This window comes from Numida meleagris, chromosome 23 (genome assembly GCF_002078875.1).
Source record: "Numida meleagris isolate 19003 breed g44 Domestic line chromosome 23, NumMel1.0, whole genome shotgun sequence".
Lineage (NCBI taxonomy): Eukaryota > Metazoa > Chordata > Aves > Galliformes > Numididae > Numida > Numida meleagris.
Window position 1 is genome coordinate 2,915,832 of NC_034431.1, and position 12,129 is coordinate 2,927,960.

The following is a 12,129-nucleotide window of genomic DNA, read 5'->3' on the forward strand; positions in this document are numbered from 1 at the left end:
CAAAACAGCATGCAAAATAAAGCGGCGGTGCAATTTTACGCTGCTGTTTCACTGCTGTTGTTTCTCGCAGAAGGGGGAAAGCTTTCATTTGTCCATGAAGGATGACTGAACCTTTTGCATGCTCTGGCACCCTGACCTCAATGGTGCTGCTCGTATTCAGCACGTCACTGAACTTTGTGGTCCCTTGTTTAAACCTCACAGCTTCTCCTTTGGCACTCGAGTTGCATAGCATGAAAATAGTCTCAGTATCTCTGCAGCATCTCTGAGTGTATCTGTAGCTCTGTGCTGAGGAGCCTTAGTGCCTCGTGACATTCTGCCCTGTGTTAGCAGGTGTTTGGGATGCAGGTAGAGTGGGGCATTGCAGCCACCCATAAGCTGATGTGAATTATGCATGGCGTTTACAGAGATCGTTAGAAGGGATTTGCAGAGTTTGGGTTTTTTTTTAATGGTGCGTGTATAAATATATGCATGCAGTCATGTAAGAAAGCTGTGGCCCAGCTTTGCAGCTCTGAAGGTGGTATATTAATATATTAATCCTTATGCATTTAAGTAGGACTATCTGTATAATAATAAGGAAAAAGAGAGGGAGGAGGATGGGAGGGAGCTCCATCCTGAGCCATCCGTGTCATTCCTGCCATCTTAAGAGACAAGTGCTGGCTTGAAGTAGAAATGTGCCTGTTTGTGTACAGGAACAAAGCATACTTTTTGATTTAAACTTGCAGATCTTTTCCTTTTGCGTTAATGAGAAATCTCCTAAAGCTGTTGAAGAATTTTTTTTTTCCCTGTGCAAATATAAGTAATGAAACTATTCTCTGTGTGATTTCTACTTCTTGCCTCACCCCAAGTTCTGAGCCCTTTGTGCCTCCCTGCCTCCCTTCCCCCCAAAAGATGTGACGTGAAATGAGATTTGCAAATTTGGGTATTTGCATATTTTTCATTTAGAAAATGGACATTTTGAGATTTGATGGCTGGGGGAGATTGCCTACATGAAATGCTAACTAATTTCAGCGTAACTGATTGCACCTTTTTACAAGGTGAGATGTCTTCCTTGGTATTTTGAGTGAAGAGCAGGTAGGTACATGCACTCTTCCTGCTATAGGGTGGGTAATAATGCTTCTTACGCATCCAGCAGTTTATTACTATTGGCAGTGGGCTGAGCAGAACTGATTTTTGATGTTCCAATCAAGAAAAATGGGGCCTTTCTGCTTTGTGAAGAGCCTCTAATACTTCACAGCTGACTGTTTCCTTTAGGATTGACCAGACAGCTCAAGAAAGTTCAGAACTTGTTCAAAGCACAGTCACGTCTGCTGAAGCAATAGGCAAATCATTGGTGGGGAGAGGATGAGTGTGTCAGTGCTGGAAGCTGCACTAGTTTGTATCCCAAAGGAATGACTGTGCCAATGCTTGCTGGTCCTTCAGTGCATGCATCTGAGGAAAAGACACACCTATTTATTTTCTTTGCTGGAGTCTCCTTCAGGTATTTACGCATTGCTTCCAACATCTCAGGTTTGGAATTCAGTCTGCATCTATTTGTTTCTTGGCAGAAGAAGGTAAAATAATAGCAAAGGTCTATTTTCTTTATAGCTGGGAATGGATAGCTGTGGCTTACCCTCCGGTGTAAACTGTGCGGGGTTTTGTGATGTTTCAGATGAATGATGCTGCTGCTCTATGAAAGTAAATCCTGGTGTCCTGGAGTGAGTCTTAGGTTGTTCTGCTGTTCATTTCTGTAGCAGCCTAGGAAAGAAGTGCATCGAGCCAGATTTGTCTTTTTGCTAATGCCAGAAGTGGCTGTGGCAGAGACAGATGAAGCGAGCTGATTCAAAATCGATGCAGAACGCCGTGGATGTCAGAATTTGTGTTGAGAGGTTGGGAGCTGAGAGCTGGGGAGCCTTGATGATGAGGTAGGGCTTTGTGCTGTACCAGCGGGTGCGTGACATGCGGCGAGACACTGACCCCTCAGAGCTTTGGTTCCTCTGATCACAGGGAGCACTGGCCATGTCTGAGCACCAGGTCCATGTTCCATCCCCCACACGAGCCCACAGCCAAACAGCAGATGCGTTCTTGGCCTTTGTCTTGTGGTGGATGTGACCCGTGAGTTACCTGTGCATAAATCCAAGGATTCCGCAGTTAATTAGGGAAGTGAAAACGAAGCGGTGTGAATCTAACCATTTTTCTCTCCTTTTCTGCCTTCTATCGCATCTTCCATCTTTTCTGAACTTTCTGAAGTACAAGGGGGCAAGCAGGTCGAAAATGGGAAGAAAATTAGAAGCGCTTGGCCTGGTGCCTGCCTTTACACTGTGTTGATTAGGTTTTAATTGGCAATTCTTGTCTGTAATATAAGATAATTGCAGAGATTTCCAGGAATTGTTTGTAGAGTAGGAAGAAGCAGACATGTCTGAGTTCTACTGGAGGAGTTTAATTAAAGACTTTATAAAGTGCAACAGATGGTGCTTTGCTAGTTAGGAAGACAGGCGTAAGGCCTGTTTGTAGAAGCTCTGCCACCATGGTTAGGGCTTCTGCTCCCTGCTGTCTAGAAGTGCTGTGACATAATCATCCACGAGAGCGCTTGAACAATTCAAGGGTAACGTGCACTTTATGTTCCGGTCCAAACTGTAAAGATGGTTTTCTGAAAAGTAGAATTAAATAAAAACAATTTCACCCTGCAGCTACGTATGGTAGGACTGCTCTTTCCAAAGGGAGCTTTGCTTTCACTGAACTCTCCAGTTTTCCTCCTCATCCACCTTCCAGAAGGGCTTGCAGGAGTGAGAAGACACTTGAGTAGCCGTGTGGATCTCTTAATAGAAAGTATAGGGACATAGAAGAGGAGGAGGATTTATTTTATTGCTTCCTTTTGGACAGAAGAGCTCCCCAGTAATTCCATGTGAACCTTACGGGCTGCCGCATTCTGGCTCTTGCCTCCCAGTGGAATTGCATCAGTGTGAAACTTGGGAGACAGAAGAATGTTTTTGCTTCTGTTGCCGGTAATCTATCTGTTTCCAAAGCCCTCAGTAGTATCTGGCTTCCAGGAGGTTCTAGAAGCAAAGAGAGGATATTGTGATTTACAGGGGGAAAAGGATCTCTTTGCAGTTTTCACTGGAGCAGGTGCTGAATCTTGAATTTTTTATGTGACTTCTGAAAGTAGGAGAACACTTTTTAAAAACAAGTCTGCTCTGAAGTAGTTTGTGCATGAAATTGCTTCAGGATATGTTCTGCTTGTTTTGCTCTTGCCGCAGAGCTACAAGTTCTCTTTGCTCCCTAGCACTACCATAGCTTTCACAAAGTTTAGTCCTGTGTAGTATCAAAGGATATTTCTTGGAACAGGAAACCTTAGCTAGAAGACAGTGTACATTACAGGGGAGAGTGGAGTTTCAGGAAGAATTCACCTGGCTTTTCAAATTCCAGGAAGAACCTGACGTTGCAGAACAAACGGTTTGCAAAAAGGAAATATTTCATGTAGACACTGAAGAATAACTCTGTGACCCTGCAGGGTTCTCTTTCTGAGCAGCCAGGCAGACATGCAAGGTGACGACAAAGAGACTTTCAGTCTCTCTGCCTGCAGGATGCTTGGAAGGTATACATTATCTCTTGTTTAAATGAGTTTTCTCTCTTTTCAGCACTAACACTACAGGGTATTTTCCACGGTTTTACCTCTTGAGCCATCTTTCTGCTGCACGGTGTTCATTTCACTCCGGGCTCTATTGGAAAATGATTACGTGAGAGGGATTTGGTTACACTGGGCTTCAGCAAAGGCAACACCAGATGTTCAAGCAATGTTTTCAGCATAACATCTGAGCATTTCTTTAACAATTGTTTACCAGCCCCCATGGCTAACGCTTTGAGTTGGCTGATCTTATTCTGTAGCCTTAGGATCTTCCTGACAGGTGAGTGGATAACTTTCTTATTCAGACAGACTTGTTGTTGTATTAGTGCTGACACTGTTACCTTCTGAAAGCTGTAAGGCATTAGAGATGACAGTTGTTTAGCTCGCTCTAGTTATAAACTGTTGGGTCTGGCTGCAGTTCTTTCAAAAACATGGGTGTTTGGGTTTTTTTTTGTTTTTAATTAATTCATGGGAGAAAACAGGCAGAGAAGGGGAGATGCTTTCACCGAGAAGCGCTGATTTTTTAAAAGACAGGAAGGAATCAAATGTGACAAGGTTGTTGGTTAACAACACAAAGGTGCTCGTTTGAGTGTGGAACAGACAGCTTACTCTGATAAATGAATGAATACATAAAAGTAGAATAAATTAGGTATATTTTCTTCTGCTTTCTTGTAGGGATCTCTTCCCTCTCACCGGAGTGCAATGTAGACTGCCAGACCCAGTGTCTCATAGACTGCAGGCAGGGACATTACTACACAGCTGGCAACTGCTTGGAATGTCCAGCAGGCTTCTAGTAAGGCTCCTTCCTTCCCTCTCTCTCACTGCTTCTGCTCCTGCAATAAGCAAGTTAAACATTTGGGCATTTGCAGCATCCTGGTAGGTTGAAGAAATTCTGAGAGCTGTCTTGTAACGCACAAAGTGTGGTGCTAGTTTCCCATAGAAATAATCAGCTGACCATGAAAACCGCTGTCTTTGGCTCACTGATGCTTTCTGGGGCCTTCTGCAGTGATTGGCACATTCAGAGCTCCCCTTGAAATCAGTGGAAGTGATTGTCCTTCAGCATGATAGTGCTATGGTCTCAGCAGTCTGTGTGTTCCTGAGATGTGTCAGCTTGACAAAACCACCTTCCAGTTGGAAAGCCATCCTAAACTATGGTGTGTCATCAGCTTGTTGTGGTAGAACATGCTCTACCTTCCTCAGGAGAAAAACATGGAGGCTGCTTTCTCTGCCACACCTGGCTCACCTCAAATGCAAGTGGTGGTGGCCATCTCAGAGTTGTCAGATAAGCCAAGATTGCAAGAGACAGGTTGACCTGAACCCTAAGTTTAGGTTGCTAGGTCTCCTGCTGCAAATTCTATCTGTGGATGTGCAATCTAAGTATTGTGTCTTATCTCCTGAAAGACTGAAAATGTGTTAGCTCCCTTTGAGGTTCTGGAGTGACATGATTTGAATTCACCATTCTATGTTTGAATAAACAGGGATGGTCTTGTAGCTGCACAACACCCACACTGGCTTTTAGGGGACAGAAGTGGAAGAATTTGGTTTTGAAACTCTAGTTATTTTTGTTCCAGTTGCCCTGGGGGTCAAAAAGCTCCAAGGAAATGCCCACTTGGAACAGCCAATGAACTTACAGCTCAAGTGGACATCACAGCCTGCCAGGTAAGCTGACGAGCAGGGAAGGAGAGCAGGCAGGTGCAAGCAGCCTTTTCTACATTTCTACATTTACTGCCACGTATTTTGAATTATCTCATTTTAAGCTTCAAACCAGATTTTTCAGTTTGGTTTGAGGTTTTTTGGGATATTTGATATTTGGGTATATTTTTACTCAGAGCAAGCCACGTGTCCATCCAGGTAGACATTGAGCAGCACTTCCTTGACTCGTTCGTTACAGTACTGATGGTATAAAGTACATGTAGGGAACTCTAGGGGAATTCTATGAACTGAAGAGCTCATAGAATCATTCTTTGACTCTATGACCTCTTCAGAGTGCGGAGGCCAGAGTTTGAAAATGCTCCAAGATCCTTTCTTTTTAACATTTGAGCTGAATGTGTCTGAAACTTTGTTGGCTTACGTTATTCCTGCAAAGAATACGTTTCTATGGATCTGATGCTGCTTGTGATTACGCTGCAGGTCTGTCCCAAAGGCTATCTCAGCCTAGAGAATGGAGCGGGATGTCGTGCGTGCCCAGATGGCTATTCATGTGATCCACGTAGCGGTGTGCAGAGGAGCTGCAGCCCTGGCCAGTATTCTCCAGAGGGAGAGTCAGAGTGTCTGGAATGCCCGGAGAACTATGCCTGCCCAGATGGACGGAGTAGGCAGGTACAAAAACGAGCATGTTATTTTTCAAGGTCCCGTTTTCTGACAGGTGGGGCCTGAACATGAACGTATTGTCAGGAAGCACATTTCTTATCCAAAATTTGAGATTGTTAGCGCCCTCGGTCTTCTGCTTACCACTGAAACCCTCAGCTGAGGACCCAAAGGAGCTCGGAGTGAGTTTGTTTCTAGAAATTAACCCTGGAGAATAGATCTTAGAAGAGTGCTGGCAAGGAGGAGAGGGCAGAGAAAGAGAAAGCACAAGAAAGAATGCAGTACTGATTCATGTCCTGACTCGGGTCTGCCTTGGACATAGCTTCGGGCAGCAGTGGCCCATTGAGCCCATTGGTATGAGCTTCTCTTTCTTCCCCTTAGCACTGTTTGGCCGGGCAGGAGCCAAATCCAAGCCACACTCATTGTGTTACCTACACCCCTGGTTCTTTCTCAGCTGAAGACACGCTGATACGCCAGCCTTGTCCAGCAGGTGAGTGCATCTCATGAGCATCTTCTTTAGTCGTTAAGACAGAAATTGAAGGGGACTACCTGTTATCAGCAAGAGTTTTCTTCAACGTTAAAATCTGTCATGTCCTTTATATGTTCTAGAGAGTGAATACAAGCCTACTGAGGATTTGGTAGCCTAAGGTTAGCTTTCTTTTGGGATCTTTTCCTGTGAAAAGTGTGGGGCTTTGATCTCCCCTCAAGACCCTCTGCACAAGTTCTGTTCCATTCTTTCATACCGTACTTGGTAATAGGAAATATTTAGTGCTGCAGGTAGCAGCGCTATTACTGATAATTCCCTGCACGTATAATCAGATTTTAATTCACATTTCCTACCCAACAGGACCCAAGAAATATGGGCTGACAGGGAGAGCGTGGTGTAGCTGTGATTTTGCAAAGGAATATTTAATGTCACTACAGGGATGCCGTTCACAATCTGCAGTCCTACCAAGCTTTCTCCTCCCCTCTAAGCCCTGTCTTGCATGTGAAGATGAAGTGTTTAATGAGCAGCTCCAGGTGCCTCCTGCAGAGTCACTGAACCTAGTAACTTGATTCTTACATCTGTAATTAGAATCCTTTTTATTAAATAATGAAGAGTTCCGGTACTTTTGGATGCCTTGCCTCCTAGTAGACAGAGAAATAGAATAGCTGCAGAGATCACGCTAGACCAAAACCCCATTAATTTATTTGATCCAGCTATAATAATACACAGATGGCAAAATAGAGGAGTTTGCTATATTTCCAGTGCCTGGGATTGTGTATGAAATGCATAGCAAATAAGTAATCTCTCGTACATAAGCTGTACGAGGGAAGCAATGATGTCTTTGTGAGTGTCTATCATATTATACTTAACTATTTATGGTGTTCCATAGAGAGTCAGGGAACTTCTCCTGGCTCCATTAAAAATAATAATAATCGAGGAAACGCTGCCTTCTTGATACTTAAGGAACCATTTATAGATGGTACTTACCAGAAGTTTGAATAAGGGAGCAGCTGTGGGCACGTCAGCGCATGGATTTCATGGATTTCACAGTGACAGATTTGCTACTGTATTATTGTTTACGACACAAGATCAACCAAAGGCTGCAGTCAAAGCCTGAGGTCAGATTTCAGCTGAAGTGTATCAATAACAGAACCCGGGGAGAGCAAGTGAAAATCTCTCTATAGATGATCGACGAGTTAAATACATGCTGAGTATCCGATGCTGAAATTCAATGTTTTGGTGTTAAAATTAGTCCTGTGTGTTCTAATGGGCGTGTTCTCCATCAGTTCTGGTAAATCATCCAGACTGCTTGCAAAGATGGTAAGGAGCTTCAATACCATCACAAGCCAGAGAGGCCTGAGGATTCTCAGCCTTCTTTTGCGCAGTTGGAGTGACTTTAATTATATATAATCTGTGTACTTAGCGTTGTGTGCGTGTGAATGAAGTGTCATTGCTATGCTGATACATAGCAATATATTTCAACGTAGCAGTGGCAGTTTTATTGCGCAGTTAAATCCATTTTTTTTTTTAAACGCTCTTCAGATAATCCATCTGGAGTTTAGTAAAGCATTTGATATCGAGCCTTACAAAATCTTACTTAGAAAAAGTAATTCGTTCTAGCTGGGCATGAGCATTTCATCACCGAACGTACAACTGGGCAGAAGGATTTTAAGTGAGTTGTCTAGAACGTTGTTTCTAAACTGTATCCTGTGTTCTTTTCTGTAGGTCACTTCTGTGCAGGCAGCTTTACAGATGCTCCTCTGTGCCCAGCAGGGAGCTTCAAGCCCAAAGAGGGACTACACATGCCCAGCAGCAGCAGCTCCTCGTTCTTGCCCGGTCTGTGTCAGAAAAGGTCTTAATTTTTTGCAGTGGGAGTAATAATTCTTGCTCTAAATCACACTGTGAAGTATGTGCTTATGGAGGGGTGGTGGCTACAGTTCTTATTTGCTAGGCTCTGTCGAAGGCAATGCTAGAGCTGGATGAAAGGAACGTGGATTCTCCTACAAATCACCAGGCTGGTGGTGTAGCATCAATTAGTTATTAGTATTTTACAAAATACAATATGCTTGGGTTATAGTTTCTTGGGAAGAGATTAACAGTGAGAAACAAAAGTCTGCTGAGAGAGGCTGCAAATAAACTGTGTCCTGCATGTGGAAGAACTTTATTTATTGCCAGTCGTGCTGCCTTTATTGCTCAGCTGGCACTGTGCAACCACTGCCCTCATCTACTCAGTAGGGTGAGTGAATCCCTGGGGCTACCACATTTGTCAAAACTAAAGACAGTTCATCTAGAGGTATCCAAGCTGTAAAATTAACCTTTCACATGTGGGACAGCGACAGCCAGGTTTGCAGCATCTTTTCGAGCTTAGAGACAAAACGGGTTTCAGAGGCTGCCTGTTTAGAGAGGTTCTGGAGAGAAATATGCCACTGCAGGAATCAAGGTGAGGCAGAAGGCATACAACCAGAGTGAGGAAGGGAAGGGTAGAAATCAGTGCCTTGGTAAATACACCCCACCCTTCTCTCCGTGCACTCAGGTAGTAATTGGGCCATTTGCTAGAAAAGGAATGATCAAATAATCTGCTGGTGTAGGGGGTTTACAAGAAATACAGCATTTGACATAGACCCCCTTTTAAAGTAGTTCAGTAAAAGGGGAGATGTCATAGCTACCTTGTCAGCTCGGGGGATTGCACCCAACGCTGTGTACATGAGTCATTGTGTGTACGGTGCTGCATGGCAAATCGGTGTTTGGTGGTTAGCTTGATTCAATCTGCTGTGTCAAAACTAAGCCCCCCAGCAAGCCACAGTTAGGAGTTTCTTTTTCTCATTGCGTGAATGTAAGGAGAGGGTCCACAGCTGTCACTTGGATATCTGGTGGCAATGCATGCAGAGGACTGTCCATATTTCTGCAGGAATACTCTTGCACTGAGGTCACTCTTGCAGTCCACTCCGTTAATAAGCAGGTTTATTTTATTCGCTGGTGACATCTGCTAGAACAGGAGATCAGTGATTCGTCCAACAGCCTCTGTCATGACAATTGTCCTAATGAATGATACCTCTAAGTGAGATAAATTTTATTTTTTTTTTAATTGAACGGACTGCATGAGCAGCTACCTCTGAAAGAAAGGACACCTTCATGAATGTGTGCAGCATGAGAAGTGGAGGCCCAATCCAGGAAACCATTGTTGGCCGGCCATTTCTAAAGCATTGATGAGAGCTTTTCACTCTCTCAGTAAAAAGGTTCAAGCTGATAGAGCTGGAATGGGGATTTGTAGGATCTGATCCTTAGTGTGACTGTATTTTCCTTTCGGTGCCGAACCTGAAGGATATCGTGCAGCTTTACGTTCTGTAAAAGACACAGCTGGCACAATCAGCAACCAGATGGGCTTGTCTTAAATAGAAATCCATCCCATATTAAAATATGACCTTCAAGAGTCCTGTTATTAGCAGAACTAAAGCTCGGTGTGGGTCTACAGAGCTACTGCATCCAGAGGCGCTTACTGTCAGCTTCATTGGAACTACCTGTATGTGTATTAGCACTTAGATACCTGCCCTATGCAGAGATTTCTAAGAAGTCTCAGTAGAGAAAAAGGTGATAACTGTATTTTCAATAGAAATAATTAAGAAGCAGTCTGAAATTACGTGCCCAATGTCATCCAGCAGGTCTGTTACGGAGTAACGTGGTAAAGTTGACGGTACGTTTTCCATTTGGAAAGGAGATTCTCCATTTGTATGCATATGAATCAACCACAGTAGTTCCTGGCCCACTTTTGCAGCAAGGTGAAACTGCACTACGGATTAGTCAAAATCTTTTTTTTTATTCTAGCAATAAATAAGCACTGCCATTTATGCTTTCAGAAGCTATAGAAGCTACAGGTGGTGTTCTGATATGCTTGCAAGGACATAGGCACAAGGCTTCCCCTACAATACTCACGTGTTTCTTAGGCTAACTCTGGTTTTGCACGTTTTGGAGTACCTCAGTGTCTCTTCCTACAGTATAAAAATGCTGCTCTGTTCTTAACGATGCTGTACAAATGGGAGAATAGTGTCAGAGAGAGATTCAAGGGATGAACTCCATTACTAAAGTAAGCTTTGGCCCAAGTCCAGAATGTTTTGTCCAGGGTCACAAATCACCAGGTGCACCGCTAGGAGCGGAAACCTACAGTGTGGTTGCTCGATCTCCCTTCTCATTTACTGTGCTCTGTGCCTCAGAGAGGTACATGTGCTGAGAAAATAATGATCTCTTTCAATCCAAGCCCCATATTTTTCTATTTGATCATTCCTTTTCTAGCAAATGACTCAGCTGCTAAAGCATCTTGACTGTTGAATGATTTTTTGCTCGCCAGCTAAGGCTGGGAAATTGCTGCTTTCCGCCCACTTCTGAAATTAAAAGCAGAATTGCATTTACATGGTGCAGCGAGGAACAAACCTCACATCTCATCAAGACAGCCAAATTCAGGAGACAGGGCCAATGGCACCTGAGCAAACACGGTAGAAGGGGCAAGGGAGATACGAGTTCGAAAACCCTTCCAGTTTAATAATGTAAGCTGATCTCCTATGCCTGTAGTACGTTCTATAATGATGTTGTCAACTCTCCTAAGGAGAACGTGGCGAAGGTAGCACAGAGCTGCCTACAAAACAGGCAGGGGACATAAGAATTAACTGTGACACGCCGGAGAATGTTTTGATTCATATGGTGCTCTTGGTTTGTGTCCCCCACCTGCATTACAGCACAGTTGGTGTGATGTACTTACCCTTCCACTGGGGTTCAACCTGGAACTGTTCTGGGGAGCCGTGATAATACTGAGCCAGTGCTTTCCCTTCATGGCCAGTATCACTGTATTTGTTTTGTGCGCTTGGCAGCCTTGACTCAGCGGATAGGAGATACTTCTGTGCTAAATATACGTTCCCTTTTCACTAAGTTAAGCATCTGGGGACATCCTGTAATGAAAGGCACTTTGTGAATGTGACAAAACCAGTAAGGAAGCGTTGTTTCACTACCTATTGATCTTGCCAGTGTTCCCTTTAAGTTGCAATTCAAGCATGTCATAGCCCACAGGATTTTAGAGATGATCACAGCTCAGGTGGTTGCCATTCTAGGAGGTATCCATTTGTTTTTATTGAGTCCATCTCCAGTCTACAAAACCCATTCAATTCTCTCAGTATTCGGAGTACAAACAGCTCAGCTTTCGTGAAAACCCCAGGCTTCTGTATGACTGAGGCGTGCTGGTGATTAAATCTACCTCCATCAGAGTGTGTTTTCAGACTGATGTGTTTGTTTTTCAATGCATCTTACTTCTCTTATTACTGACATAGTCCAGATGGTTCTGCTTCCAGGAGCCACTCAGTCACAGTAATAATCAGCTAATCCAATACCACCACCTTCTGGCTTTGCAGTAACTTCATTGCTGTTATGAATAAACTTCCATTATGCTTTCTTGCTGTAGGTGAAAGTAAAGGGATCACATTTTGTAGGACCTTCAGCAAGTCGTGCTCCCTTTGGGACTCTAAATATCTCCTTTCTCTTTAGGAACTGGATTGTGTCTAAAGTGTCCTGCTGGGTATTTCTGTCCTGCTGGAGCAAGTCACCCAGCACCATGCCAGCCAGGTACATACAATCCTCTCCAAGGACAGGATGAAGCCACTGACTGCAGAGCCTGCCCAGCAGGAAGAGCTTGCACTCAGGCTGGATTAGCCCAGCCTGACTCCGAGTGCTTACCGGGGTAAGCCTTGGTTGT

At 43.9% G+C, this 12,129-nt stretch overlaps 1 protein-coding gene across 14 annotated transcripts in view; it reads left to right on the forward strand.

Annotated features, from left to right (window-relative positions):
- Window positions 3,626-12,129, forward strand: part of LOC110387723 (zonadhesin-like) — a 113,412-nt gene continuing 104,908 nt past the window's right edge. For all 14 annotated transcript variants that reach the window (XM_021376207.1, XM_021376205.1, XM_021376210.1 and 11 more), the window contains exons 1-7: window positions 3,626-3,881; window positions 4,277-4,394; window positions 5,173-5,260; window positions 5,732-5,920; window positions 6,290-6,398; window positions 8,121-8,231; window positions 11,922-12,114. In XM_021376207.1, the coding sequence (XP_021231882.1) occupies window positions 3,824-3,881; window positions 4,277-4,394; window positions 5,173-5,260; window positions 5,732-5,920; window positions 6,290-6,398; window positions 8,121-8,231; window positions 11,922-12,114 (866 nt within the window). In that variant the 5' untranslated portion in view covers window positions 3,626-3,823. The remainder of the gene's footprint in view (window positions 3,882-4,276; window positions 4,395-5,172; window positions 5,261-5,731; window positions 5,921-6,289; window positions 6,399-8,120; window positions 8,232-11,921; window positions 12,115-12,129) is intronic.